The sequence below is a fragment of the Zingiber officinale genome, chromosome 7A (assembly GCF_018446385.1).
Source record: "Zingiber officinale cultivar Zhangliang chromosome 7A, Zo_v1.1, whole genome shotgun sequence".
NCBI classification, from domain to species: domain Eukaryota; kingdom Viridiplantae; phylum Streptophyta; class Magnoliopsida; order Zingiberales; family Zingiberaceae; genus Zingiber; species Zingiber officinale.
The window spans coordinates 132,702,093-132,728,728 of NC_055998.1; the positions used below are offsets into that span (position 1 = coordinate 132,702,093).

The window sequence follows — 26,636 nt, forward strand, 5'->3', positions numbered from 1 at the left end:
AATTAAAAATCAAATATTTGGATGATAATTTAACGCTCCATTTTCTTCTTCTTACACTTAAGACTTTGAGATGCATATAATACATCCAAATATGATTCAATCTGAGATCTGAATCCTACACCGGGGAGTTTTGTGTATGGGATTATCTTACAGCTTGATCTTTTTTACGATTTAGATTTTAGGATAAATTATCTGTCAATTTCAAAAATATGAGAACAAGATATTAATTATTTTTTTTCCTTTATACTCAATAGTATTATAACCTGAATCCAAAATTCTGAGATCATTATTATTATTATTATTATTATTATTATTATTATTATTATTATTATCTAGGGACAGTGTTAATAATTTTCAATAATATAATACGAATTCAAATTTCAATCGGTGATTTTTTTTTAATAGACACAAATGAGCCATATATTCGTAATTGTTATTAAATGCGTGAGACATTAGAAGGATAATATAAGCGAAGCAAAGATGATTTTCGTTCTTTCTTTCTATATTTTTTAAAAGAAAGTAGAGTTCTATTGAAAAAAATAATTTATAGATTATTCGATGGAAGCCCACATAGAGGATGTCAATGGAATTTTCTCGACAACAAATAGATTCCTTCTCACGCATAGAAATTGCGATTCATTTATAGTCGTGACTATGATTTAAAATTTGGATCTCTAGTTTTGATTTACGATGAAAATGATATAATTTTAACACCGTATTATTATGTGTTACGTCGATATGATTTCAAAATTTTTTAAATATAAAAAATTTAAATAATTTTTTAAATGTAAATATTAATAAAATATAAAAATAAAATATTGCCTCGTGTAGTATAGAGAGATTTTCGGGCGACAATGTCATGAACATATGTCGTCTAAATCGAACCACCTTTAACTCTTGGCTCTGCGATAAAGGTGTCATTTTGCGGGCATTGTCGTTAGAATTCGATCGGGAAAGGCATACGTAATTGTGCTTGCTTTTCTTGCTCTTGATGCCTTTGTAGAGGAAAGGAATTAGGCCCTCCATCTAGCTTTGGAATGAGAAGATGTGGGAGAAGATGAAGATATTATTGACTTATTAATCTAATTAAGGGACAGTTGAAGTGTCCCTCTCATTCTTAATCACTTGGATAAAAGTATTATCATTGACTAATTCAAAGACACAGATCATTCAAGTCCATAATCCTAATTAAGGATTATCATTGATTCATCTGACCACCTTAGTTAGGCCTACCATCACATTTGACCTACCAACTTGCTGGTTGTTAAATTCAACTGACTTGATTAACCTGATCAGGTTTCCAACCCTCTCGAATAGGCCACCTGATTGATCCATCCAACTAGACCATTTTGTCAAACCCAATTGAAATAGTTTTAAATGCAACGCTAGCCCATTCGGCTAATCTAGCTCACCCAACCTAGTTTGCTTGATTGTCTTGTTCAACCTATTCAGCTTGCTTGAGCTATTCAACTTGTCTTACCTACTCTTGATCAGTTTGGTGATTGAAATTTAAATCCTTATCGTCTAAGAAACTCGTCCCACCTCTTATAATCACATCATAACTCAAGGGGACATCCACTTAACATTTATCATAATTTAACAAATTGTACGCTAGATATATGTTTGGTTTTTGCTAGATTTGTTAGCTAAATTTAGTAGAAGAAATATAAGTTATTTCAAACCTAGTTAACTTTGATTTCTTTTTCTCTTTTTTCTTTTCACTCAAATCACCTCATAGAATATTGGTCATATGCTAATTTAATAAAATATGTGTGCTAAATTTAATAGAATTTCTTATATTGATTATTTTATATTTAATACAAATATTTAATCACTTAAATAGATTATTTAATTAATTAAAATGATAATAACAATAACTACTAACAAAATGATCAATCCAACGGCCTTTCTTGGTCCACGTAAGGAGGCATAAATCTGCCAGCCCTCGATAGTTAACTTCGTGCGGGGGATCACGTAGTATCGGTAATCGCGGCGGCCGTTTCCCCAAACAGATTAGGGTTTCTTCAGCTCCCCCACCCAAATCCGAGACGAAGGAGATCACTCCTCCTGCTTTCTCGCAGTCGGAGAGCCGCCGCGTCGAATCCGAGTCGAAGGAACGGATTCGTCTGTTCGTATTCGGTATCTCCCTTCTTTCTGATTTGTCGCATTTATTTGTGCATGACTTGATCGATTTTGTGTGAATCTCGTTGGATCGCATTGTTGTAGCCAGTCCTTCCATGGAGTTCGATAACTCGCACGACGGCGAGCTGGAACCCTTGATCCAGATTCAAGCTCAAGAGTGCGATATCGACCAAGCTATAACGATCGACCCTCTGGGGCATGAGTCGGCAGCAGAGCTCCTCTCCGTTCCGCCTGAAGTTTCCGGAGAAGGACGGGAGTTGGAGGTCGACGTGTCTGCTCAAGTTGCATCCGGAGGTCCAGACGAACCTGCTCTCGGGGTGGAGTTCGACTCTCCGGAAGACGCCAGAGCTTTCTACTCTACGTACGCCGAGCGCATTGGCTTCCGTATTCGCAACAGCAAGTCATTCACCTCCCGAGTCGACGACACAGTGATCATGAGGCGCTTCGTGTGCTCCAAGCAGGGCCGTCCGTCGAAGAAGGACCCTTTTGACCTTACCAAGAAGCGGCGCAACCGGTCGTCCTCCCGGGAAGGTTGCAACGCAATGCTCCAGGTCAACCGTCGTGACAATGGCCGATGGGCTATCTCAAGGTGCGTGCTTGACCACTGCCATTCGCTTGGTATTCTCCCCAATCCATCGCCTTCTGTGCAGAAGAAACTTGCAAAGAAGCCTTGGGAACTGCTGGTCTGCCCGGCTGCTGAAACCCATCAGAATGGGTTAGGTCCTGGTGGCGGCGTGGCACAGAGCCTGTTGGAATACTTTAAAAAGATGCAGACTGATAATCCTGCATTCTTTTATGCAATTCAAGTTGACCAGAATAATTGCGTCTCTAATGTTTTCTGGGCTGATGCCCGATCAAGGATGGCATATAGCTACTTTGGCGATGTTATTGTCTTTGACATGACCTGCAAAAGAAACAAGCGGGTGGTGCCCTTTGCAACCTTCACTGGGATGAACCACCATAGGCAGCTTATTTTATTTGGTTGTGTATTCATGACTGACGAGAGTGAGGCTTCTTTCATTTGGTTGTTTGAGACATGGCTTGGATTGATGAGTGGATGTAGGCCAGTTTCTTTCATCACTCCTTACAATGAGTCCATTGCTTCAGCTGCAGCTAAGGTGTTTCCAAATGTTCGGCATAGATTTTGCAAGAGGGACATTTTCAGTAAGTGCAAGGATAAGCTCTTAGGAGTTTATTCTCAACACTTATCATTTAAGGGCGAATTCAAAAAGTGTGTGAACGAATCTGAAACTGTCGAAGAATTTGATTCTTGTTGGAGATCATTGCTTAGCAGGTATAATTTGGAGGATAATATGTGGTTACAAGAACTTTATGCAATTCAACAGAAATGGGTTCCTTTGTTCTATAGAGGCACATTCTTTGGAGAATTTTTTGGTGCTCCAAAGTTGGAAACCATGTACAAATTTTTCCAGAGGCATTCAATAACAACCACCACTTTACGTGATCTAGTTACTCAATTTGATAAAGCAATGGTGGGACAATTTGAGAAGGAACTACAGGCAGATTTTGATTCAAGTCACACCAAGCCTGTTTTGAGGACTCCATCACCTATTGAAAAGCGAGCATCTGAAGTATACACAAAAACAATTTTTGCGTTATTCCAGGAGGAACTTTCAGAGTCAGCTGGCTTTTTGATGGAGAAGGTCACAGATGGTGTTGTTAGTAAGTATCATGTCACAAAAGTTGAGGATGCAAGTAAAGCATATATCGTGACACACAATGCTTCCAGCAAATGCATAAACTGTAGTTGTTCTATGTTTGAGTTTTCAGGGATACAATGTAGGCATGTGCTTAGAGTTTTGATAATTACTGGCATTCTTACACTTCCGGATGAATACATCTTGAAAAGATGGACCAAAAATGCCAAGAGTACTGGTTTTTCTTGTGAGGACCATAGTGTATATCAAAATAATTCTAGAAAAAATTTGACTTGGCGATGCAATGATCTTTGTCGTGATGCCATTAAGTTTGCAGAGGCAGGGGCTACCTCTGCAGTAATATATAAAGTTGCTAAGGGAGCTCTGCAAAAGGCATTTGCTGAAATATTTGCTGCTAAGAAAGGTTCCTTCTCCAATGCACCAGGTAGTTTTCAGTTGTTTTAGCAAAAAAGTTATTTGTTCTATTTTTAAAATGGTTAAGTGCACCAGCATAATGTTTGAATTAGTAGCAAGAAGATGATATATAGATTTAGACTAGTATCTAATTTGACCATGGTTTTCTGGTCATTCAAATATTCCATTCTTGAGGTTGAAAATATAGTAAGTTTATGGCTAAGGTGTTGAGAAGTTAACAAACTATTAAAAGAGTCAGTTAGCACAGATGATTTCAGCTACAGTTGGTAATAGAGATGATAACGATGAGTAACATCAAACTATATTAAAATAAGGGAAACATACATAAAAGGTTAAAGGCTTTTAAAGTTGAACAATATATGTTATAATTAGACAAGCTGAATTATCTAAGATAAATTTTTAGAGGTAGAGAGGGATCAGGAAAACTTAAGCATGAATGAAAGAAATCTAAAGATGTAGCTATCACAAATCAATTGACTTGGCATACATTCTAACTGCACATAAGATCCATGCGGCAATCCAAATAATTGGGAAGTATGATTTCTGGTGGTGGTTGTGATTTTTTCTAATTCTAATTGAGTTGTGCTTCATTACCTTTACTTAGTCTATGATTTTTTTTTATCTGAGTAGCTCGGAAAGATGATGAATTACCAATGTGCTAAAGTATTGGTGTTCTATTTATTCCAAACTTTTTATATAAATAGTTCTCTGTATTTGATTATTGTATGCCTATTGCTGAGTTAACCACAGCATTTTCTGTAGAATATTTTAGATGCCTTGTAGATGTGATCATCCTCATGTTTATTTTGTCTCCATTGTTTAAATCTGTATCAGGAAGGTGAAATACTTTTTGTTGATTGTTGGTGGGAAGAAAAGTTCTAGTGGCCAAGTTTTGTTTGCAGCAAAACTTGAGCACCAGAACTGCAGTTGAGACCGTGAGCTCGAACAAAGCTGGAAAAGTGAGATCACTGATCTTTTTTCTTTTCTCTTTCCATTACGCTATCTCCATTCAATTGCTTTCCCAGTGGCCATTGCCAAATATTAATGGCAATGATATTCCATCACTTTTCTTTGATGAAATTGGTTTAGACATTGATTTTTATCAATAACCATGGCCATTGACTCTTGTTCTGTTACTTTTGAAGCAGAACCTGATAAATTGTCATTGCAACGAGAATGTTGCAAAAAAAAAAATCATCTTTTATGTATTTCAAATTTAATTTGAATAAATTATTTTTAAATTTTACTTTCTAAATTTTTTTCTATTAGTTAAATCATGGCATATATGCTATTGAGTGAAATTGAAGCGAAAACATGTATTGACATTTCAATTCAAGCAAAGAATTGTGTAAATTAATGGATGGTTCTGTTTCTTCATCACTTGCTCTAACTTTCGCACTTTTTCCCCCCCCTTTTCTGTTTGTTCTAAGGTGCTCTAAGAAAGTCCCTGTATCAATTTCAGATATGATCACCAAGATTTTCTATTGGTTTACGAACGCGCCATTTTATCCCGTAAGGGAATGGTGTATTAATTAGTGTTTGACTATGAAGATGATAGTTGCTGTTGATACCATCTGACAGGTAAGTTTTCAGAGTATGATTGCTTTACAATGCTTTGAGTTGTTTATGTATGCTATGATATAGATAAATGTGTGAATACATTTTATTAGTATTTTTCTTATTGGAAATGGGTATGATGTTCCATGACTTCTTACTCTGTTGTTGCTTTCTTTACTTTTTTTTTTAAAAATCATTTTCTATTCCCTTTACCATGTCTGTTATTATTATATCTTGATAGACTATTTTTCCTTGTTATTGCTGCAGCAAATGTGATTTTCCACAATGGTGGTGTATCATTCATTCACGGTTCTTTCACCAGTATTATTCAGAAAAGGATCCAACATTTATCTGGAAAACTGCAATGGTATACTTTGATTTGTATTGAGCTACATAATCTTCTTTGTAATGTTTGCCAATGGATTGCATTAAATCCAAGATCATGTTGTTTGAAGTTATTATTTACTTATTTGTTTATATTCAATTATCTGATTTAGAACTAGGAATCCAATGACTAGGGTAGCACAGGATATGAGATAAAGAGAAGAAATGAGAGAGTAGAGGAACCCCCCCCCCCCACACATAAGAACTTTCAAAATAGAATTTTTTTGAAAGGTCTGTGCAAACCTGAAATTTCAAAAAGGAAAAAGAAAAAGAAAATGGAAACTTGAATAGCTGTCTTTCTGTCACAACTAGCTGTCTAGATATGGTATCACCAACTAATTCATCCAAGCACAACTAGCTGTTTTTCCGTACCACGGTTTTAAAAGTACATGCAGACATCATGCAATCTCATGACTGCAAAGTGCATATGCTATCATTATTAATATTAAATTAATTTTGTATTCATAATAAGATATAATTTACATAATTGTTTAGAATCCAGAAATAGTTTATACATAACATGAAATGGAAAACCATGCCATAAAGTAAGATATGTGAAGCGTCTGTTAAATAGCATAAACAATATGCAAAATTGTAATCTTCAAAAGGCATGAAGATCATTAATTTCTAACAATCAGTACCTTCCCTCAAATTTTAGTTTGAGGAAACATGTGATTCAGTAGTTTCTCCTGAAAATATAAGTGAATCTAGGCTTCTCTTCTCCAGAAATTTCATTAGCTCACTTTCTTTTGCATTTAGTCTCTATCTATTTCAAGCTCAGTGCAGTTATATCAATATCTTTTTTTTTTCTACTCCATCAAGCTACTTTTACTTTGCACATAATAAATAATTCCTGAGTCGTTATATGTGCACAAACTAACTTAAACTATACCATTCATCTCCATTTCCAATTTGTTCTGCAAGACTTTAGCTGACCTAATAAACTAGCTTAGTTCAGTTTAGTGAACTGAAGATTAAGATAAAGTATACTGCATATGCATAACATCTGGGACTGGGAGGCAATCACGTGCCCTTTTAAAACAATGATTTATTCATGTATACTATGAGGAAATATTGTTGCCAGAAACTTAATCACCACTTGAGTCCATTTGACGCCATGCACCACTTTCTTCAAGTTCATTGTAGAATTTCTACGTAGATAATACGTGTGAGTTCCTAAGCCAACTAGACTGTAGGATTGGATGTGTATTTGTTTGCTCCCTGAGAGATGTATTGACTTCTATTAGTTCAACGTATCTTTTTGAAGAGTGATATACTTATTGCTATTTTTTAGTTGCATTGTAAGTTAATGATTCTTATAATTAATAACCTATTCATCATACTGCTAGCTTGGCCAGTTCATTGTAGGGGTGGGCATCTGTAATTAGAACTGACAAACTAAACTAAATCAAGCAGATTAAAACTAAAAAAAATAATCTATTAGTTTATCAGTTTGATTTTGATTAGATGACTAAAATAGGCCAAGAAATGAGGTGTGAGAATGTGCCTCCTCAATCAAGACAGTCATAAGTACCCTCATATTTTATCCAGTAAAGTTGGATGGCCAATTATTTTGTTATTTGGAAGGAAAGAGAGAGCCGAAGAAGATAATTAATTATTTTTAATTCTTCTTTTTATATTTCCTTCTAAACATTGCAGAAATGGAAGGAAATGAAGATTGGTACCTAATGGATACAACTAGGTGATTACTGTTAATTCTTTTTATTATTAGAATGCAATTGCCAACGCAATGAATTCAAACTAATGTTAGACATTATGTGCGTACGGTCAATTATGTGATATTATATGCAATAAAAAAATATGAAACAAATGTAAAATGCACACAACAGTAGCAAAAAAATGTAACGTGGTTGATGTATTACCCTCAAATATCTACCAACGCACTCTTAAATATGATACGCTGCTGCTAAACTCTTGACACTGAAATGCTTCATTGTAGCCAGTGAAACCTTCAACTAGATATCCTTTGGTTGGGAAAATCCTTGATATAGAAGTTTAGTTACTGAAACAAAAGAATGCAGAATAGATTGCAAAGTTATCACATTACTGGACAAAGCCCCTCTAGCATGAGATCTGTATTTTTGACAAAAAAAAAAAAGGTTGATGATTTGATGCCTAAACATAGTGGCTAAATTGAAGTTAACATGACAAAGAAAGAAGTCAAATTCACAGGATTTCATGCATTCAAGTACAACATCAAATAGGTAACAAAAATTCCCTTTCCAGTTTCAACCACCAATTTCATGAAATGTATCTATCACTGGAGAAATGGAAAGACTACAAAAGTTAGTTATTTTGTGTTTACTAGACAAGAAAATAACTAACTTGTCTGTCTTCTTTATTCTCACTGAGTAAGAGCTCTCAATTTGAGCAGACTTTCTTTATGTCAATTTACACAGCATACATACACTGCAAAGAAACCAACCACTTGCACAATCTCTGACTTCAAGTTCTGCAGATGAAATCACCCTCAAGCATCCTCTAAACTTCAACTTTTTCATGGCGGGCTTTACGAACTGCCTGCTGGATCTGTCTCTCATGCTCTTTAAGCATGTCTTCAACATCCCCACCTGGAGGCATCAAAGGTCCAGAATATTGGATTCTTTTGTGCCTAGTACCATAACCCTGAAATGTGTAAAGTGTGCAAGAACTAATTAATATTATAAATCTAATAACAATACAATTCAATTCCAAGAAGAAATAGGATGTAATCTGAAAACTCTATGCTTATGGATGATGTACAAAAACAAGTTAATGGATGAAGTGTGACGAAAGAACATACGACAGCAGTTTCCCTGGTCAATATCCAGTCATCCTTCTTGCGGGTAGAGGCGGATTTATTGAGTATAGCCTTGTTAGCGCCAGAAGCATCAAGTTGATTGTACTTCTTAGTTCCGCTTTCAGAAGTCAACTGCGTTTTTTGCTTCTGCCACAACATGAAAAAGATAGTTTGAGAGATAAGATCAATCGAATCCATGGAACCGATAGAAGACAAGTGAATGAGCCAGCATTGTGTTTGCATCAACCTGCAAATGATCTGTGACTGCATGAATGACATGACTGTGCTTATGGCAACGATTTTTCTTTTCTTAGAACAGGAAAGTATCCACATTAATTCATCTAAGAATCTTGAAACAATTGCAATGAAAAGGTAAAGAAGAAAGACCAAAGAAAATATGTGAAATACACAAAAGAAAGATCATCAGCAAGAACAGATATTCAGATATAGATGGTAGTAAGTGCTACTCTGAACCAATGATATCCAAAAGGACATGTAGGTTTCATGTACTGCCTTCAAAAGTTTAGAGGATCAGCTCATTCCAAGTATATCGACCAATGTCAAGTGCCAATTGGCCTCATATGCAAGTTTCATCAACTAAATAGCCATCTTTGAACTCTAGATGATTAAATTTTATGTTTGTTTAATCCAGATGGTTAGTTGTCAAAAGTAGAGTGCCAATTGTGCTCTTGATGTTTTCAGAAAACTTTTTTTGATCTGTAACAAATGCATTGCTTTTCAAGAGACCACTGGCCTAAAGAGCAATGCCAACCAAGGGGCAAACAAATAGGTTAATATTCCATTTCTTCTCCCTTTATGTTAGGCAGTGAATACAAGATACATCACACAATCTAAAACCACATTGTGTATGAAATATACCTGTTCCATGTTTGCATCTGACAATGGAATTCCTTTGGCATCTTTCACCCCCTGCCTTACAGATTCTGACCTTCCCTTTTTAACATCTTCTTTTTGTCTGTTGCCCAACAAAGAGAAAGTGAGACTTGCCAATATCGGGGATGTAACATACTTACATTGTTTGAATTGTTTTACAACAAAAAGGAGGCAAAGAGGTATCTTTTAAGTTAATCTTAAGAGTAAATTACTTTCTAAGTCTTTCATCCTGAAGCTTAACATCATACTCCTTGCTTGGTGGATATTTAGGCAAACTTGAAGCATCGCAGGCCAATGGTTTGCTTTTGAAGAACTGCAAAGCATAAATAGAGGTTGGTGATTGGTAAATCATGTGGAATACAAGAAAGCTATTTTGAACTTCTAAGGGGATGCAACTTTATGCAATTACAAGGACATGAATAAAATATGCTTTAGTTAAACTTCTAAAGAGAGTATACCGTGCAATGTTAGGCATGTAGAATGAGAGAGAACACAAATCATTTTCCAGCAAGAAATTGTCATCAAGAACATGCTAAAATATTGCCAAGATAAGAACAGTGAAGAGATGTTTCCTGTATCCACTGCCTGACCACTAAAAGGAAACATCTCTTTACTAAGATGTTGAGTACAGGAATGTGAGTATAACTTCGTACGTAGCATGCACAGTTCAAAAGAGGACCAAAAATTTAAGACCAAAAATTTGAATACTTGACGACCACCCGTTACCTTACATCTCTCACAATGTCTTGGTCCCCCTCCCTGATGTGAGGTACCACGCCCATGGAGACTCCATATGCTTGGCAAGCCAAATGGATGCAAAGATCCAGTCCCCTGTGCTAACCAAATTTATACTCCTGGCTCCATCTAACAACAACAACAACCTAATATTATCCCACTAGGTTAGCTTCTTGGCTCCATCTGACATGAAAACGAAATTATGAATCCTACAAATTGATTCCCCTCCATAAATAGAATCTTTGCTTAAGATGCCCCCGCCATGGTGTAAGTTTCATCTCGCCACAATGCCCCTAACTGCCCTCCCCTGTGTCTCACCCAGTGTGCACACTAGTCTCTCTGCATGCTCTATCTCAGTGGTTACAACTTAGCTAAGCTTGCAATGAGCACAAGTCTTCTCCGCTTTTGTTTCTTCTTCCCCCGTTTCTTTTAGCTCTGTTTCTTCCTCAGAGATCTCGCTCCCGAGACAAATCTGTCTCATCGAACTCAAATAGTTGTGTTTGTGTCATGTTTGCACAATATGGGCAGGGGTAGAGGAAATGCCAAGTCCAACCAACTTAGATCATCACCATCCCTACTATGCATAAAACTTTTGCACAATAATTCTTACATCAAGTTGTACTTTATCATCAAAACAACACTAGATCTATATCCTACATTTAGGTGCAACTTCCCAATTAGAATTCTCCCTCACCGATGCCATTCATATTATCCCTTACATATGCCTTAATTGAAGGGTGGGTGCTCCCTCCTGTTCTGTTTAAACATAATATGCTTGCAATATATATCAGGAAATAATTTTTAAAAATGATAAAAGAAAGCAAAACATAACAACAACTGCAATAACAACAAATAAAAGAGCAGAAAATAAAAACTTATATGAATGATCAAAGCAAACTAGATTACTGCTCACTTCACTACCAAGGGCTGAAGCTGTTGTTCCACGACTTTTGGGCTCGAGTGCGAGAAGGGATTCTAATAGAGTTATAGCTGAAGAGGGGAAATCCCTAAATGTCTCTGCAATACAGCGTTTATATTGGTACTGAGGTTTGAAAACAGTAGCATGAGGCAATTTCGATTTCTTCCAGTATTCTTCTGATGGTGATCCACAGAGTTTAAAAATCTTATGCAATTGTTCCACCTACACAGATTTAATGACCCACAAAATAGACCAGATTCAGTACCTTAACAGAACAGAAAATGGCAATGACAAAGCACAATTTTGAATTCTGCATGATACTTAAAAACTCATATTGGATCATGAGTCTCTAGATTTAGATTATACCTCTGTTCTTCCGGGCATGATTGGTTTCCCTACAAACAACTCTGCAAGGATGCAACCAGCGCTCCACAGATCTACGGAAACACCGTACTTTGTAGCACCAAGCAATAGCTCTGGGGGTCGATACCACAATGTTACCACACGACTTGTCAATGGTTGTTTCTGACCAGGAATAAAGGGTGTTGATAGACCAAAATCAGCTATTTTAAGAATGCCATTATCACTAACTAAAAGATTTGATCCCTTGATATCACGATGAAGAATTCCTCGACTGTGGCAGTGAGCAAGACCTTGAAGCAGTTGTTGCATGTAACACTTCACCTACAATACATATTAAGATGGTCTGAGAATACATAGTTCTGAAAATTGCATAAGTAGTCGAATACACGTAAGAGACCTGTGGTTCGGTGAGCTTGGGACCCCTCCTTGCAAGAATTCCGGCAAGATCATGCTCCATGTACTCAAAAACAAGATACAAACTCTGTGACATTTGTGATGTAATTATACCTTCAAGCTTTATAACATTTGGATGATCAAGCTGACGAAGAATGTGAATCTCTCTTGCCATAAAGCGAACACTGTCAGGATCCATATTAACGAATCGCACCTTCTTTAGAGCCACTATTTTGCCGGTTTCGAGATCTCGTGCTTTATAAACACTACTATAAGTTCCTTGTCCAATCTGAAAATTTGGTTAATATTAGCTCCTTTAATCCCTTTCATCCAACAAAAAGTCATATCAATGCTAGATATAACATAAGACAGAAAACATGGCATGACTTGCATGAATCAGAAATCAATAAACATGCAAAATATTCAAGCAAAAGAAGCAGCAAAAGTCAGTTCCAACCTTGGCGAGTTTCTCGAATGAGCCAGATCGGCGAGGCAGCCATCCTTTTATTGCTTCCCCAGCTACAGCAGTTAGCCAAGAAGGCCAGCCTGCTGCAGCATGTTCTCCTGAAAACCCACATGGGGTATCAGGAATTCTAAAATTATCATTATACTCATCAGACACACCTACAACTTCCAAACCATCTCCAGCACCACCAGTAGCTTTCTTCTCTGCTACTCCAGTGGGTGAGCGAACACCACTTGTATCTCTCTTCTCCCATCCTATAGTTTGTGAGTGCAGATTGGACAGTGCATTCTCCTCTGACTTGGGCACAACCCCCTTATCTGCCTTGCCTGCCTTGCCACCTCCTCTCCTCTTGAATGTGATGAATTTCCTCAGGGACTTTGTCGGGTGGAACCTGTGCTCGCGGTTCAAGTTTATACACTTGCAGTGGATGCAGCCCATAAGCATGTTCAAGTTTATACAATCAAATCAGCTGATTAGATGCAAGCAAACATTTATCTGGGTGAATCGAACAGAAATCAATTGAGCAGCAACACGCATTCAGGTTTGTATCAAGCTCACACTTTAAATCTTCACCTCCAATGTCTTAAAGCTTGCAAAAAAAAATATTTTTTTTCCTTTTTCTGAATCTTATTGATGAACCAATCCCTTGAATCCTAACAATTTCAGAATCCGAGGATGAGCAAACAAGGGAAGTGGACGGCATTCCGATCAAAAGCCGTAGCCATTCTGGAGAAAAGACAAAACAGAGAAAACCAGGATCGTAAACAAATGTAGCAAAAGAAATCGAGAGAGCAAACCTCTTGAAAGTTTTTCCAAAAAGAAGAAGAAGAAGAAGAATGCAATTGGAACCAAGATCACCCACCTTGTTTTCCCCCCTTTGCCAAGTGAAAGAAACGAATCAAGGATTCCAACATCAGGATCAAGAGACAGCGAGAAAGATACTGGAAGGGAGGGTTTCTCGGATCATGGAGCCCTAAAATCCCGCTCTGTCAATCAAAATTTATTCATTTTTATTTCCCATTTCGCCTTTTGCCCCCTTTTATTAGATTAAAAACAAAACGAAGAAATCAGCTAATTTAAGAAAATAAATTTATTCAACTAAAAAAACAATTATATGCGTCATTTTAGGACGACAGAGGCCCCAAACTCAATAAAATATTTTGAAACCAAATTATTAAACTTTCTATGCATTTTTCGTCTATTGTGAATTGTTTATGATATTTAGGATTGATTGGTCAGAAAATCAGTCGTAAGCTAATAAGATTATATTATAGAATTAATTATTTTATTTGATACGATTTTAAAATTATAATATAATATAATATGAATTTAAAAATAAATACAATTTTATAATATAAATTACAAGATTAATATCTTGTAATTAAATTGCATTAAAAGCTCAGTATTTAGTGCGGTAAATGAAACAAACGTTCGTGAATAAGTTTGATGTTCGATTTAGTAAGAGTATTTATGTTTGTTCAATATACATAAAATTAATTAAATAAACAAACTTGAACAGCTCGTTAAACTAAATAAGCAAGCTTAAACACATATGTATCCAGCTCATTAACGTTTGTGAATAATATTCGTGAACAATATTCATAAAATATATTCATTAATAAAATTCTTTTCAATATGTTAAATAAAGAATAAAATAAAATAAAATAAATTTAAATTATCAAATTTAATAACTAATCAAACAACTAAAAATTTCAAACAATCAAACAAACTTGAATTAAGAATTTAATAACATCTAAATGAATCAAGGTCAAGTCAAACTCGAATTGAGAGTTTGATGACATCTAAACGAATCAAGCTCAAACTCATAAAAAATAATCAAGCCAAGTTTGAATACTTATTTCAAAAACTTGGTTCATTTTAAACTCGGTTTGACTCGATTTAATTATCTTATCAAATAAATTTGAACATCCTATCACTCAGTTTGGCTCGTTTACCGTCCTAATTTAATTAAAATTTAAATTACCAAACCCCTGATTTTAATTGATCAGACGAAAAATGAATCCGCGACGGATCTAATTCGTCGTCGCCTCCCTTCCCGATGATTCTTGATTTGTGGACGAAAAGGCACGGATTCGCTTGGTGGGGGAGAGGGTGAGAAGCGAAGCTAGGGTTTTTGGTGGTTCATCCTTGCCCCGCTCGGTGTCGGATAATGGAATGGGGGCGGGACGCGACGGGGAGTGAGTGAGACCTAGCAATTCCTGACTCCTTTGCCTCATGTTCTTTGCCCGCTTCGATTCGCGGGTACCTTAGCGAATAGAATCGCGGCCTCTTGTCACTAGTCCTGGGATATCTCTGTCTACTGGCGAATCGCCCCCATCTATTGACAGGCATTGTTGTGCTTATCGCCGATCGCGCCTTCGTTGTCTGATTCCGGGGAAAGATCCAAAGCGAGCTTCCTCATCTGCCGGTCTTTCCTGTGCGTTCCTGTTGAGAAAGATTGGATTTTTATGCTCTCCACTCACTTTGCTCGATATTTAAGGTGCCACGATTTGAGGTGGTGAAGTGATGTGCGAGGGGTGTTGAGATGTTGGATTTGGCGTTGGATTCTGACAACGAGGTCGGGACGGAAGTGATTAACTCGAGCCATAGCGGCAACAGCCGGAGTAGTTTCTGGCTTTTCCATTTGATAATGCTGTGCCTCCACTGCCTCTCGCGACGAAGGAGGTGGCAGAGGCGGGGCTTGTTAGGGTGGCAGAGGCTGGGTTTGTTAGGGTTAGAGAAGGGGGAAGAGGAGGAGGATTGTGAATGGGAGTGGGGAAGGAGAGAGACAAGTACTGGGGCTGAGGAAGGGTGATGCCGCGGCGGCGATAGCGGAGGAAGAAGAGTGGAGGATGCGACGGAGGTAATGGAACTCTTTAATCAAATATTAATTATATTACATTACACATTACACATTTGATTACATTACCCCCTAACTAAACATAAAAATTATTTCCACTAAAAACCAAAATAAGGGCTATAGCTCCATGAATTATTCTAACTTATTAATTAAAGTAAAAGATATATAAAAAAATCTATAAATTAATGGCTAACTTTCTTTTAAAATAGTTAATTATTTTTTTTTTAAAGAATGAGAGCTCTCAAGGATAAACAAAATACTTCCTCTCTATTATTAATTGAGTGTTTTGATGATAATTTAAAAGTATAATTAAGTATGTTAGTTTTAAAAGAATAAGGCAAAATGTTAATAATAAAATTGAAAATTTATTGTATCCGTCTCGTTAGCCCATTACCGTGGAGCATAAAGTCCCAGCCCAAGCCCATCCGACCTCTACCGTATATCGTTCGTTGCTCGATCCGTCCCAAAACCCTATCTTTGCTTCTCCTCCGCGTGCTGCTTCGACCCAAACCCTAACCATACGTTCTCTCCTCATGGCGGATTCCGGAGTGGAGATGGCGGCCGCTGGAGAAGTAGAAGAAGAGATTAAGACCTCGGGGGAAGAGGAAGCGATGCAAGTCAATGAATCTGAGGCTGCGGCGGACGAGATCGTAGCTGCCGCCGGAAACCACAAGCGAAAGCATGAGGATCTGGAGCCCTCTGACGACGCTGAAGACGCACCGGCCAAGAAACAAGAGGTCTCAACCGAGACCCTCGCCGTAGCCGACGTCGAGACAAGATCCGGCAACGGAGAGGTCGCTGAGGATGCCTCGGTGGAAGATTCTGGTAACCGTGTGTTTTTTCTATGTTTTTTTGGAGTTTTGGTTAATGGTTCCTTTTCTTTGCGATGTGTCTCACTGGTACGCTCGTTGATGAGCAGATGAGGTAAAAGCGGACCTTGTAGCAAACGCTGACCAAAATCTAGAAGTGTCTGAGGTTGTTGAAGTGAAAACTGATGACCAGGTTGAACAACAACTTGCTGGAACCGATGGCTTGGGTATTAATTCTCTTTTCCTCTTTTGTAGTTTTTCTGATTGTTCATGATTTTATGTGGCTATATTATTTATTTTCTTGTTTATGAATCTCTTTGGCCCTTAGTCGGTTAGTCCCTTCCTTGTTGATGTCACTATTGTATATAAGTTAGCTATGAATCGTTTTAGTCTTGTTCCGCATTCTTTTTCAATGTGAGAATGAGTTGCTTTTGGATGCTTTTAGCTTGTCTTGTCTTGAAATAAATAAATAGTGTAAATCAGTAATACATGTTAGTGTTCCAGTGCCTGTCGAGACTGACAAAGAGATAAAAGAATCAGAAACAGAAACGGATGAAAATGGTAATATTCCTTCTGAAAAAGATCCCGAGAGCTTCGCATCACCTCCAATAGATTCAGAAGTTGTATCTCATAAAATTGAAATTCCCAACAACAAGGTATTTCACGTCTATTACTTTTTATAATTGTAATTTTAAATTTTTTCTCCTAGCCATCAGATATGTTCCTACTAAAGTTATTTATTTCATTATTTTTAATGTCGCTGGAATCTGGATTATTTTATGCAAATGCTTCTTGTGTGTTATGTCAATATTCTTAACTGCATTCTTTTCTATGTTCTAAGATCATTTTCTCTTTTACTGCATCCATTTAATGGATGTTCATCCAATATGAGATCAGGTGTGTCCTTGTTTTGCATATTTTTCCCTCATCATATTCCCTTGTACTAGTATTTTATATGGTGCAGATCGTTGATATGCATAACTATGTCATGTTGCTTGTTCTATTTCCTGCCAAAAGAGATTAATTGACCAAAAATATGTTCACAAGGAATTGTTTAAAGGATAGCATTTTGCTTTGCATTTTTAACAGTAACCATGCAATTCTACGGGCATTCACCAAAAAATGCAAGATTTACTGTGCCATTTGAAACTATCTAGTGACTTCTTTATCTGCTTTCTGTGTTTCAATAATGATCTTAGGAGGTGATTGGGCTTAATTTTTTAGTATTTAAAATGAACTTTTGAATATTCTCTTCGCACAACCATATTCCTTTTAAGCTAATTGCTTTTATGGAAGACCTAGTGGAAAATTGTGAGGCTTCTGATTCTGGTTTATTACACGTAGTAACAAGGGACACAATGTTTCTGGGATGTGTACATCATGTTAAAAATCTAATGTGCATATATTGATGGGAATGTGATGTGGTGTGACACAAGTCTCCTTTGCTTTTGTTTTCCATATTGAGGCTTAGCTAATAAGCTAATATAGTATAGGACTGGCATAAATTTTTTTGTTCATATGTAGTGGTTTGCAAACTCCGCTCATGACGAACCATTCATGGTCGGTCCTAAGCCTAGATAAAGGAGGGTTGCGTTAGGTTGTTATAACTATGACAAATATTCAATGAATTGATCCATTAAACTATTGTGCTAATGCTAGGTTATTTCTCGGAAGGAACGCGTTGCAGGGTCCAACTGTAACGTCTTGGCAATAACCACTACATCTCCAGAACTAGGGTGTAGTGCTAAATATACAAGAGTTCGCATTGCAGGGTTCAACTGTAACGTATTGGCAAGAACCATTACATTTCTAGGAGAACTTGGGTGTAATGTTAAATAGGCAAGAGTTCTCATACCATAGGTTGAATAAAAACAAATATGATAGGAAAATTAATAATCTAAGATTTGGGGCATGGAACATAGAAACTCTCACTAGTAAATCAATGGAGGTAGTAGATACGATGATTAGAAGAAGAATTAGTATTTTGTGGGTACAAGAGACAAAATGGATACACGAGAAGGCAAAGATGATAGAGAACTTGAGTTTTAAGTTATGGTACACAGGAAAGAATAAAGCAAGAAGTGGAGTAAGTATTATTGTAGATAGTTCGTTAAAGGATGAAGTTGTAGGAGTAGTTAGAAAAGGGGATAGAATTATAGCTCTTAAGATAATAGTGACAAAAGAAACTATGAATATAATTAGTATATATTACAGCGCGCGTAGGATTAGATGAAGCTACCAAATCAAGATTTTAGAACGACTTAGATGAAATATTACAAAACATTCAGCCAAATGAAATGATCTTAATAGGAGGCGTTCTAAATGAACATGTCGGAGTGAAAATGAGAAATATGAGAGGATAGATGGGGTTATGGGTTTGAAACGAGAAATGAGGAAAGGAAAATTATATTAGATTTTGTGATCATATATGATCTTATATTACCTAATACGCTTTTTAAGAAAAGAGAAGAACATTTAGTCACGTTCAAAAGTGGGAATAATAAATCGCAAATTGACTTTCTTATGGTTAGGAAGAAGGATAGAATGATTTGTAAAGATTGCAAGGTCATTCCTAGAAAGTTTAATGACCCAACATAGGTATAGGTTAGTAGTGTTGCATATATACCTCAAACATACTATCAATAGACAGAAAATATATGACTTCTAAAGTTAAGTGATGGAAGTTAAAGGATGTGAAGCAAAATATATTTAAGTAGAAAGTAGGAGTACAAACATTAAGTTTGGTTGGTTTGTTGTTGTAGTAGTTGTAGTGGTTTGCAAGGCAATGAGTTCCCTTACATTCCCGTCAAGTTAATATACCAGATAAGATGAGTCATTAAATTGTAGTTTTTGACATAGAAAATAAATGAGTTCCTCCCATTTCCCAATTTGAGGTTTGTATACATTCTAGTCACAGTTTCTGAGTTGATGAGGTGACATGTACAGGTTGGAGTTCTTATTGGGAAAGCTGGTGAGACAATAAGGTACCTTCAGTTCAACTCGGGAGCTAAAATTCAGATAACCAGAGATGCTGAAGCTGATCCAAATTCTACAACTCGTTCCGTGGAATTAATAGGGGCCTTCGAAAGCATTAACAAGGCAGAAAAACTCATAAAAGATGTTATTGCTGAGGTTTATTTTTTGTTTGCATCTTATCTTCATGACAATTTTAGTTTCAGTTTCCAACTGTTTTGAGTTACATACTAATTTTTTTCTATGCCTTTTTCTTATTAGGCTGATGCTGGTGGTTCACCATCCCTGGTGGCTAGAGGTTTTGGAACTTTACAGTCTGGTGGAGAACAATTTGAAATTAAAGTAGCGAATGAGAAGGTATATGTTATGTGTAGTTACTTATTTTATTGTTATGGTTTCTTTATTAGTTTGTTCTATTTCTGTACAGGTTGGGTTAATCATAGGCAAGGGTGGAGAGACTATTAAAAATTTACAGACCAGATCTGGCGCTCGCATACAGGTAAAGATCATTCAGAAGAAAATTCTCTTGAACTTTATAGTTTTTTTTCTGTTGCTGATACACTGATTGATAAGTACTTGTTCTTTGTTTCTATTCAAATGTTAGTTGATACCACAACATCTTCCTGAGGGTGATCCTTCAAAGGAAAGAATTGTTCGAATAACTGGAGATAAAAGACAAATTGAATCTGCTAAAGAAATGATCAAGGACGTAATGAATCAGGTCGGTTCTTCAGCACTATATCTTTTTTTCTTGATAAACTAGCCTACTTGTAAGTCAATTATATTGCATATTTTATTGGCTTCATTCTCCAAGTCAGATTGGTGATGGTGTTATTCCTTTCATCTATATTTCCTCCATTCCAATATTATATTTGCATTTGGCTTCAAATAGAGTAAATGTTGAGTGCCTGAAGCCTTGTCCTCTACTGGCTTAGAAGTTGTTTTTTGTGGCATGCTTACGTAAGTTTTCAGTTTTTTAATGAGGTTGATGGAAAAGTTCATTGAAGCAGAGTTGCCTTCTGAGTGCTTTAGGGTATGTATTGATCCTGCTAAGTTTTCTCTGAAGGAATTGGAATCTAATGATGACAATTCTACAATCAAAACAGAAATGAGAAAGACAAGCTGCTAGTGATAAAGTCAAAAGTCTGTCTTGTGATCGTGGATTGCATCAGTTTTATGATGTTTCATCTTGATTACCTATATCTGTAAACCAATATTACTGATAATCCAAGCTGAAGTTTTGATTTATTAGATATTTGTAAATGTGAAAATTTGGCAGATTTAAAGTCTTAGATAGTATGAAATCATACCCTCAACTTAGGATTCTTGCTGTTATAATTATCAGACACAAGATTACTCCAAATTTCTTGTAGATGGATACGGTATATAGAGACTTGAACCACTCCCATGTCTCTCCCTCTCTTTCATTTGTGGTGTATTCTATTCTTATATTTTTTCTATGAGCACCACTGGACCTTATCTGGGTTTATATTTACTAGAAACAAATGAAGAATGCAACATGATGCAAAAGGGATATGCATTAAACTACTCTAGTTCACTCATAATCATCTACAAATGAAATTACAATTTATAAGTAATGTACTATCTTCTAGAATTATAAATGCTTAATTAGAAATAGAATATTAGAAGTAGGAATCTTCTAAAACTAGGTAAAAGCTTGATTAAAATCAATGTAAGTGTTCCAGTTCACATGTTCTCATTCAGGTTAATTGTTGATCCATTCACTATTTATTATTATAGCTTAGTGTAGCATGCATATCTTGTTAACTTTTTAAGGGGAAATTGTCATGTTGGATGTATTTATAAACTGTGCATTTGCTCAAGGGAGCCACTGTATAACCATGGTTAGAAGCTGAGCCTTGTATAGGTTCATGATTGTATTATACTAGTGTTCAGTTAGGTTGGTTTATGTACTGACTGTCAAATTACTTCTTTTTAGCTAATGATGATACAAGGAACTTTTTGCAATTTTGACATGTCATCATTCTTTTAATGATTCAGCTATACATGTGATTGCGTTAACTCTAGGTGTATTGAGTCAATTTCTTCTGAACACTTATTTTAGCTACAATTCATGTATTCCTAATTATGGTTGGTATCAATGAGTTTTATGCTTTGCCATATTTAAGTGTGCAACTTATTAATTAAAATATTAATATCCAACTTGATGCATTGGTTTTTTATAGTGTTGAATTACTCACTTTTGTTCACATGGTTTGTGGCTGTTTCTCAGATTTTGGAACATTATCTTCATTCTTTAGTAACCCTCTCTCTTTAGGTTTATACTAATTAAGTGTTGTCCTGTGGAAAAATGTCCATGCTAGTAACAGAATTGAGCCCATGGAATTCTATTCAAATCTGTGAAGTAAAATTGAATTTTCTTCCTTGTCATGGACTATCTTTAGGAACTTCATATATCCTGAGTTTTAGGCCCGAGATTTATGCAGAACCTTTGTATGGTGACCGAAGAATATTATTACCTCGTAGTACCTTTGATAATTTAGAAGGTGCTATTATATTCCATTTAAACATCTCTGCCTGTTTAGAACAACTACCCTTTTTTGGTGACTGAAACCAATACTCTAATCGATCATTTTGAGAATGAGAGTTTTTGTCGAAGAAGTCTGACAACACTTGACATGATCAATGTAAAGCCTGCTTGCTGCCAATTTCAGCGGTTTAATTGTGTTGAAGATGCAAATTTGGAATTGGTTGGCTTTCATAATGCAGATTTCAGTATGCTTTTCAATTGAGGTCTACAGTGCATTCTTGGTGTAGCAAAAAACTCCATTCCTCAATCTCGCCCACTGAAGAGGTATAGATTGTCCTTGTTGCTATCAAAGAATTTTCATAGTTGGTAAGACTGCTGGACTTGAGATCAAATTCATATTGCAGAAGCATCATCATGTCAGTGTTATTTAGTACCATGGAATATGGATGATCCAACATGCCTTAAAAAATATAAAATTCTTCTAAAATCATTACTCATGATTGCATGGTACATATCATGGTTAGCTTTTGATGAATATAAATGTATGAATTTATCACTTCAAAAAAAATTCACACTAGTATTGACATGATTCATGGGAAACTTGATTGTAATATGCTATTTTTGCTTGACTTTCCTTTCTATTTCCAAATGTAGACCTAATGAAAGTCGTGCATATTATTTCTGTAAGTTAGATATGAAAATGTGGTCCTTCAGATAGCAATTATTCTTGAGTATTTTCCTCCATAGATGTCTCTAAATTGAAACATTCCATGGGTCTTTGTTTTTGAAATTTCTAATTGAAAATCCCATCACAGGATTTCATCTTTGAAAGTGAGATTTGTTAATGCTATTGTTGAATAAAAAAGATGCATGAAATTAGCTAAACACTATTTGAACAAATGTAGAGTCAAAAAGGATTTGACAGTACTTATTACCAGTTCTTCCTCCTATATATATATTTCCATATCCCAAAATATCTGAGGTTATTATCATTACAAAATTTGTCGTGTAAGAAAATTAAGTTATTGTTTGCACATTTAGTTGAGCCAGTCAATTCTATTGATGGTTAGTTGATAAAACCTAGGATGGATATCTACGTGGCACTTGAAATTTTACTAGTCTGGAATGAATGCGAACAGAAATCTTCAAATTACACATGATATTGTTTAACTTGTTTCATTGAATCGTTCTTTAGCAGTTCTTTCGGAGCTGTATTTTCTCCACCTGATTATGAGTTGGACCTTAGAGGTTTAAGGTATTGCCTCAGCTTACTGGCTGGCTCATGCTCATTATACAGTTTCATTGATGTGGTTGTCTTTCCTGTATTCTACAGCAGAAATTAGATAACCATTTTTAACAGGGTACCTTGTTGTATACTAGATGTATCAAGGATCCTTGTTGCTACAAAAGGAAATTGTTTATGAAATTCTTGTGCACACATCAACCTTGGACGTTATGAACTATTGCCATCCTTCTAACAGCAAGTCAAAATTAATTTCTAGCCTGCAGCAATATTCATGAGTGCATATATGCTTACATTGTGAATCATGTCTCAATATCTTTAAAAATGAAACAGGTTGGGCTTTAGCGGGATCTTTTGGTATATAATAGGAATTATGATTGCTTCTCACTTATAAATTCATTGTTTATATTTTAATTTGAACATGGCCTCTTATGACTTCTCAGGTTGCGTGTGTTCTAACTTAGAAGTTTAATTGTAAACTGCCGACTGAAAGATATTTCAGAATGTGCTGACTGAATATGCTGTGCCATCTGAATTGCTTCTATATTATTGATTCTATGCATATTTTGAATGCTATTGGACTCTTCAATCTTAAATATGCTTGCAAATATTTATTTGTTATTGAATTTTGTTCATTTGTCTGCTAAGCTGTGTAGCTTAAGTTGTCTTAGTCATGGATTTTCAGTTCTTTACGATTGTTTTAAAAAAAATATATAATTTGTTCGATATGCCAGAACATTCTCCTAACAGATCTCTTATATTATGTTGATTGCTTAATATCGATTCAAATTATTATCTTTGCTGTACTTTATAGGCTACCTTGTTAGTGCTTATGTTTTGGCACTTCCATAATATGTTCCTTTGACAACGTTGGCAAATATAGTGTGTTGCAAATAAGGCCTATGAATTTTTCTTTTTTGATTTTTATTTTAACTGGTGTTTAATCTCAACAGACACCTAGGGCATCACATCTCTCTAGTCACAGCCAACAAAACTACCGGGCTCGTGGGTCAAACTTACAGCCCCACTGGACAGCTCGAGCAACTTCCCCAGCACAACGTGGAGGTCATGATTACCAGCAACGAGGTTCATATCCACCTCAATCTGCACATTATCCCCAACCTTATGGTGGCTACTCACAACAGTCTGCTCCACGAGGTGGATTTGGCAATGCTGGTTGGGATCAGAGATCATCTGCGCCTGCCCATAATGCTCCAACTAGTGTGTATGACTATTATGGGAATGGTTGCCCGCCATCTGGAGCTCAAGCTTCAATGGCCAACCCCATGTCTGGTCCATCTCCAGCGCCTATGAACTATGGGCAATCACAACCTCCAAATTATGGACATTCTGCTCCCTATGGACAGCCTACTCCCATGCAACAGAACTATAATCAGAGTTACAATGACCCCAGATACGATAGTCAAGCACCAAATCAGCAGTTCTATAACCAGCAATCAATGGGCCCGCAACCAAATGCCTATGGCCAAGGAACAACGCATACAGGCTACACTCAGCAACCACCGTATAACAAGGCAGCTTATGGTGCATCCCAAGAGGGACCTTACGGTGTTCCACATCAAGAGGGGCCGCCATCTTATGGCGTGCCACCGCGAGCAAGTCAACCTGGAGATCCAACATACCAGGGTTATGGACCGCCATCTTATGGATCTGGTGCTCAGCAATATCCTTACGGTTCCAATGCAGCTTCTCAACCGGCACCTGCTTATAATCAGACTTATGGGCCTGCATCTGGAGCTACTGATGGATACGCCCAACCACCACAGGCAGTTTATACTCAGCAGGGGGGACAAGCTCCTGGCTATGGACAAGCTGGACAGCAAGCATCTGCATACTCTCAGCCAAGTTCCCAGCCTTCTGCTTATGGGCAGTACCCCACACCCCAACAAGGCTATGCTGACCCTTCCTCAGGCAATACAAATTATGGATATCATGGTGGCCCTGCTCAAGCAGCCTATGGTAATAACATCCCAGCATCGGGTTATGCTAGTGCTCCTGCTGCCGGTAGTCAACCTGGTTATGCTCAGCAGCCATCAAATCCTTCTGGTTATTATGACCAGACTATGGCTCCTCAGGCTGGATATGCGGCCAATCCAAATACCGCACCAGGCTATGCAAATCCTAAGAGCGTCTCCCCTCAACCTGGATATGGTGGTCAGTATGATTCTGCTCAATATGCTCATCACTGATGAAATTATACTGATTGTTGCTAGAACTTTTAGTATATTCGAAAGATGTGGTTTGTAGCTGTGGACACTGATGAAATTGTAGCTGTGGACATTTCGGTTGGGCGGCTGAAGCCTCTTACTGTACTATCTAATGTTTTCGATGTCATTTTGACTGCAATGAGTACTCAATATGGAGACATCACTAGTTAAGTTGGACATGTACCCTATCTTCTATCTTATGTATCGTTTTACTCAATTGAATTCTTTTGTTTTCGCTGCGGACAAAATGTGGCTATTTACACCAAATACATCCCAAGTTTTAGACGAGTAGATTTTTATACGGTACCTATGAGACACTTAGGAGAGGAGGAAAGAACAGCTAAAGAGTTCTCGTTCCTCAATCCGATGGAGAACTCTAAATCCATTTTGGTGTCATATCTCCTCAGTTGAATTTGGTCGCATTTGAGCTTAGTTGTCAACTGCAACTCAAAACTTATTTTTTTATCGAAGGTTATTTACATGCCAACTAGATGGTTTCTACCTGCTTTAACCTTATTATGTTTGATGATACTTTCCAAAATGAAAATCTCAAATTATAATCCGCACATAATAATTTCTCATAGCTCACATATCATTCAAGTCTTCAACTTTTTGCATCATCCCTGATGTTCTTGCTCGGTCAAACACTGTTACCTCTTGGTCTTTTTGATCTCTTAATCAAAGCCTTGCCTCCAGATCTTTAACGTCTTGCACGAGGACTTTTGTCTTAAGCAACTCATTACAATTCATTGAGCCACTTGATTGTGTATCACTTGCACCATCAATTTTACCAATTTATTAATATTTAATTAAAAAAATCTTTTTTAAAAAATTAAATTTAGATTTTTTTAAATTATTTAATAATATTTTAGTGATATAATGGCGTAGTTCATTATAAATTAACTCCTTAAAATTTTTCAATGTAGGAATATTGCACCTTTCTATAGAGTCTAAATAATATAATAATATTAATGTTAATATAATAATATTAATTAAAAGATATAAATCAGCATACTAAAATATAATAATATTAATGTTAGATTAAAAAATCATTGATATAAAAAAATACTCAATATTTAGTATAATATTATTTTTTATCTATTTTAACGCTCGAGTTTTTAAGAAGTTTAAACATTAGTTGATGATTGAACAAATATTACAAAAATAATAAAAGAAATATAAAGTAGAAAATTTTAATACCGAAGGAACTAACAAATTATATGGTTTAAGTTTTTTATATCGTTAGTGGATAGACAGACAACTTA

At 36.3% G+C, this 26,636-nt stretch overlaps 3 protein-coding genes and 1 long non-coding RNA gene across 4 annotated transcripts; 3 read left to right on the top strand and 1 right to left on the bottom strand.

Annotated features, from left to right (window-relative positions):
- The first annotated feature begins 1,952 nt into the window (after positions 1 to 1,952).
- Positions 1,953 to 6,211, top strand: LOC122002642 (protein FAR1-RELATED SEQUENCE 5-like). Its single transcript, XM_042557890.1, has 6 exons — positions 1,953 to 2,139; positions 2,227 to 3,825; positions 3,934 to 4,245; positions 5,070 to 5,194; positions 5,698 to 5,816; positions 6,060 to 6,211. Exons 2-4 carry the CDS (start codon positions 2,238 to 2,240, stop codon positions 5,075 to 5,077), a joined length of 1,908 nt encoding a protein of 635 aa, XP_042413824.1. The 5' UTR covers positions 1,953 to 2,139; positions 2,227 to 2,237; the 3' UTR covers positions 5,078 to 5,194; positions 5,698 to 5,816; positions 6,060 to 6,211.
- Positions 6,212 to 8,353: 2,142 nt separating this feature from the next.
- Positions 8,354 to 13,190, bottom strand: LOC122002643 (probable serine/threonine-protein kinase At1g09600). Its single transcript, XM_042557891.1, has 8 exons — positions 12,738 to 13,190; positions 12,285 to 12,569; positions 11,891 to 12,208; positions 11,519 to 11,746; positions 10,083 to 10,183; positions 9,856 to 9,952; positions 8,980 to 9,123; positions 8,354 to 8,822 (listed from the first exon to the last, which is right to left on the bottom strand). Exons 1-8 carry the CDS (start codon positions 13,188 to 13,190, stop codon positions 8,679 to 8,681), a joined length of 1,770 nt encoding a protein of 589 aa, XP_042413825.1. The 3' UTR covers positions 8,354 to 8,678.
- Positions 13,156 to 13,460, top strand: LOC122002644. Its single transcript, XR_006117690.1, has 2 exons — positions 13,156 to 13,287; positions 13,413 to 13,460. It is a non-coding gene; the product is annotated as an uncharacterized LOC122002644 (long non-coding RNA).
- Positions 13,461 to 15,978: 2,518 nt separating this feature from the next.
- LOC122002645 (far upstream element-binding protein 3-like) lies at positions 15,979 to 25,588 on the top strand. Its single transcript, XM_042557892.1, has 8 exons — positions 15,979 to 16,431; positions 16,526 to 16,642; positions 16,920 to 17,071; positions 19,362 to 19,547; positions 19,650 to 19,745; positions 19,816 to 19,887; positions 19,993 to 20,109; positions 24,097 to 25,588. Exons 1-8 carry the CDS (start codon positions 16,140 to 16,142, stop codon positions 25,351 to 25,353), a joined length of 2,289 nt encoding a protein of 762 aa, XP_042413826.1. The 5' UTR covers positions 15,979 to 16,139; the 3' UTR covers positions 25,354 to 25,588.
- The last annotated feature ends 1,048 nt before the right edge of the window (positions 25,589 to 26,636 follow it).

Bases quoted from the DNA above. Each gene is read 5' to 3' on its own strand.
- LOC122002645 (XM_042557892.1), top strand. From the start codon at position 16,140: ATGGCGGATTCCGGAGTGGAGATGGCGGCCGCTGGAGAAGTAGAAGAA. The intron at 16,432-16,525 runs GTAACCGTGTGT...GTTGATGAGCAG, and splicing joins TGCCTCGGTGGAAGATTCTG to ATGAGGTAAAAGCGGACCTT. The intron at 17,072-19,361 runs GTATTTCACGTC...TGACATGTACAG, and splicing joins TTGAAATTCCCAACAACAAG to GTTGGAGTTCTTATTGGGAA.
- LOC122002642 (XM_042557890.1), top strand. From the start codon at position 2,238: ATGGAGTTCGATAACTCGCACGACGGCGAGCTGGAACCCTTGATCCAG. The intron at 3,826-3,933 runs GTAAGTATCATG...TTGAGTTTTCAG, and splicing joins GGTCACAGATGGTGTTGTTA to GGATACAATGTAGGCATGTG.
- LOC122002643 (XM_042557891.1), bottom strand. From the start codon at position 13,190: ATGCTTATGGGCTGCATCCACTGCAAGTGTATAAACTTGAACCGCGAG. The intron at 12,570-12,737 runs GTTGGAACTGAC...CCAAATTTTCAG, and splicing joins CATTCGAGAAACTCGCCAAG to ATTGGACAAGGAACTTATAG. The intron at 9,953-10,082 runs GTAATTTACTCT...GTTGGGCAACAG, and splicing joins CAGGATGAAAGACTTAGAAA to ACAAAAAGAAGATGTTAAAA.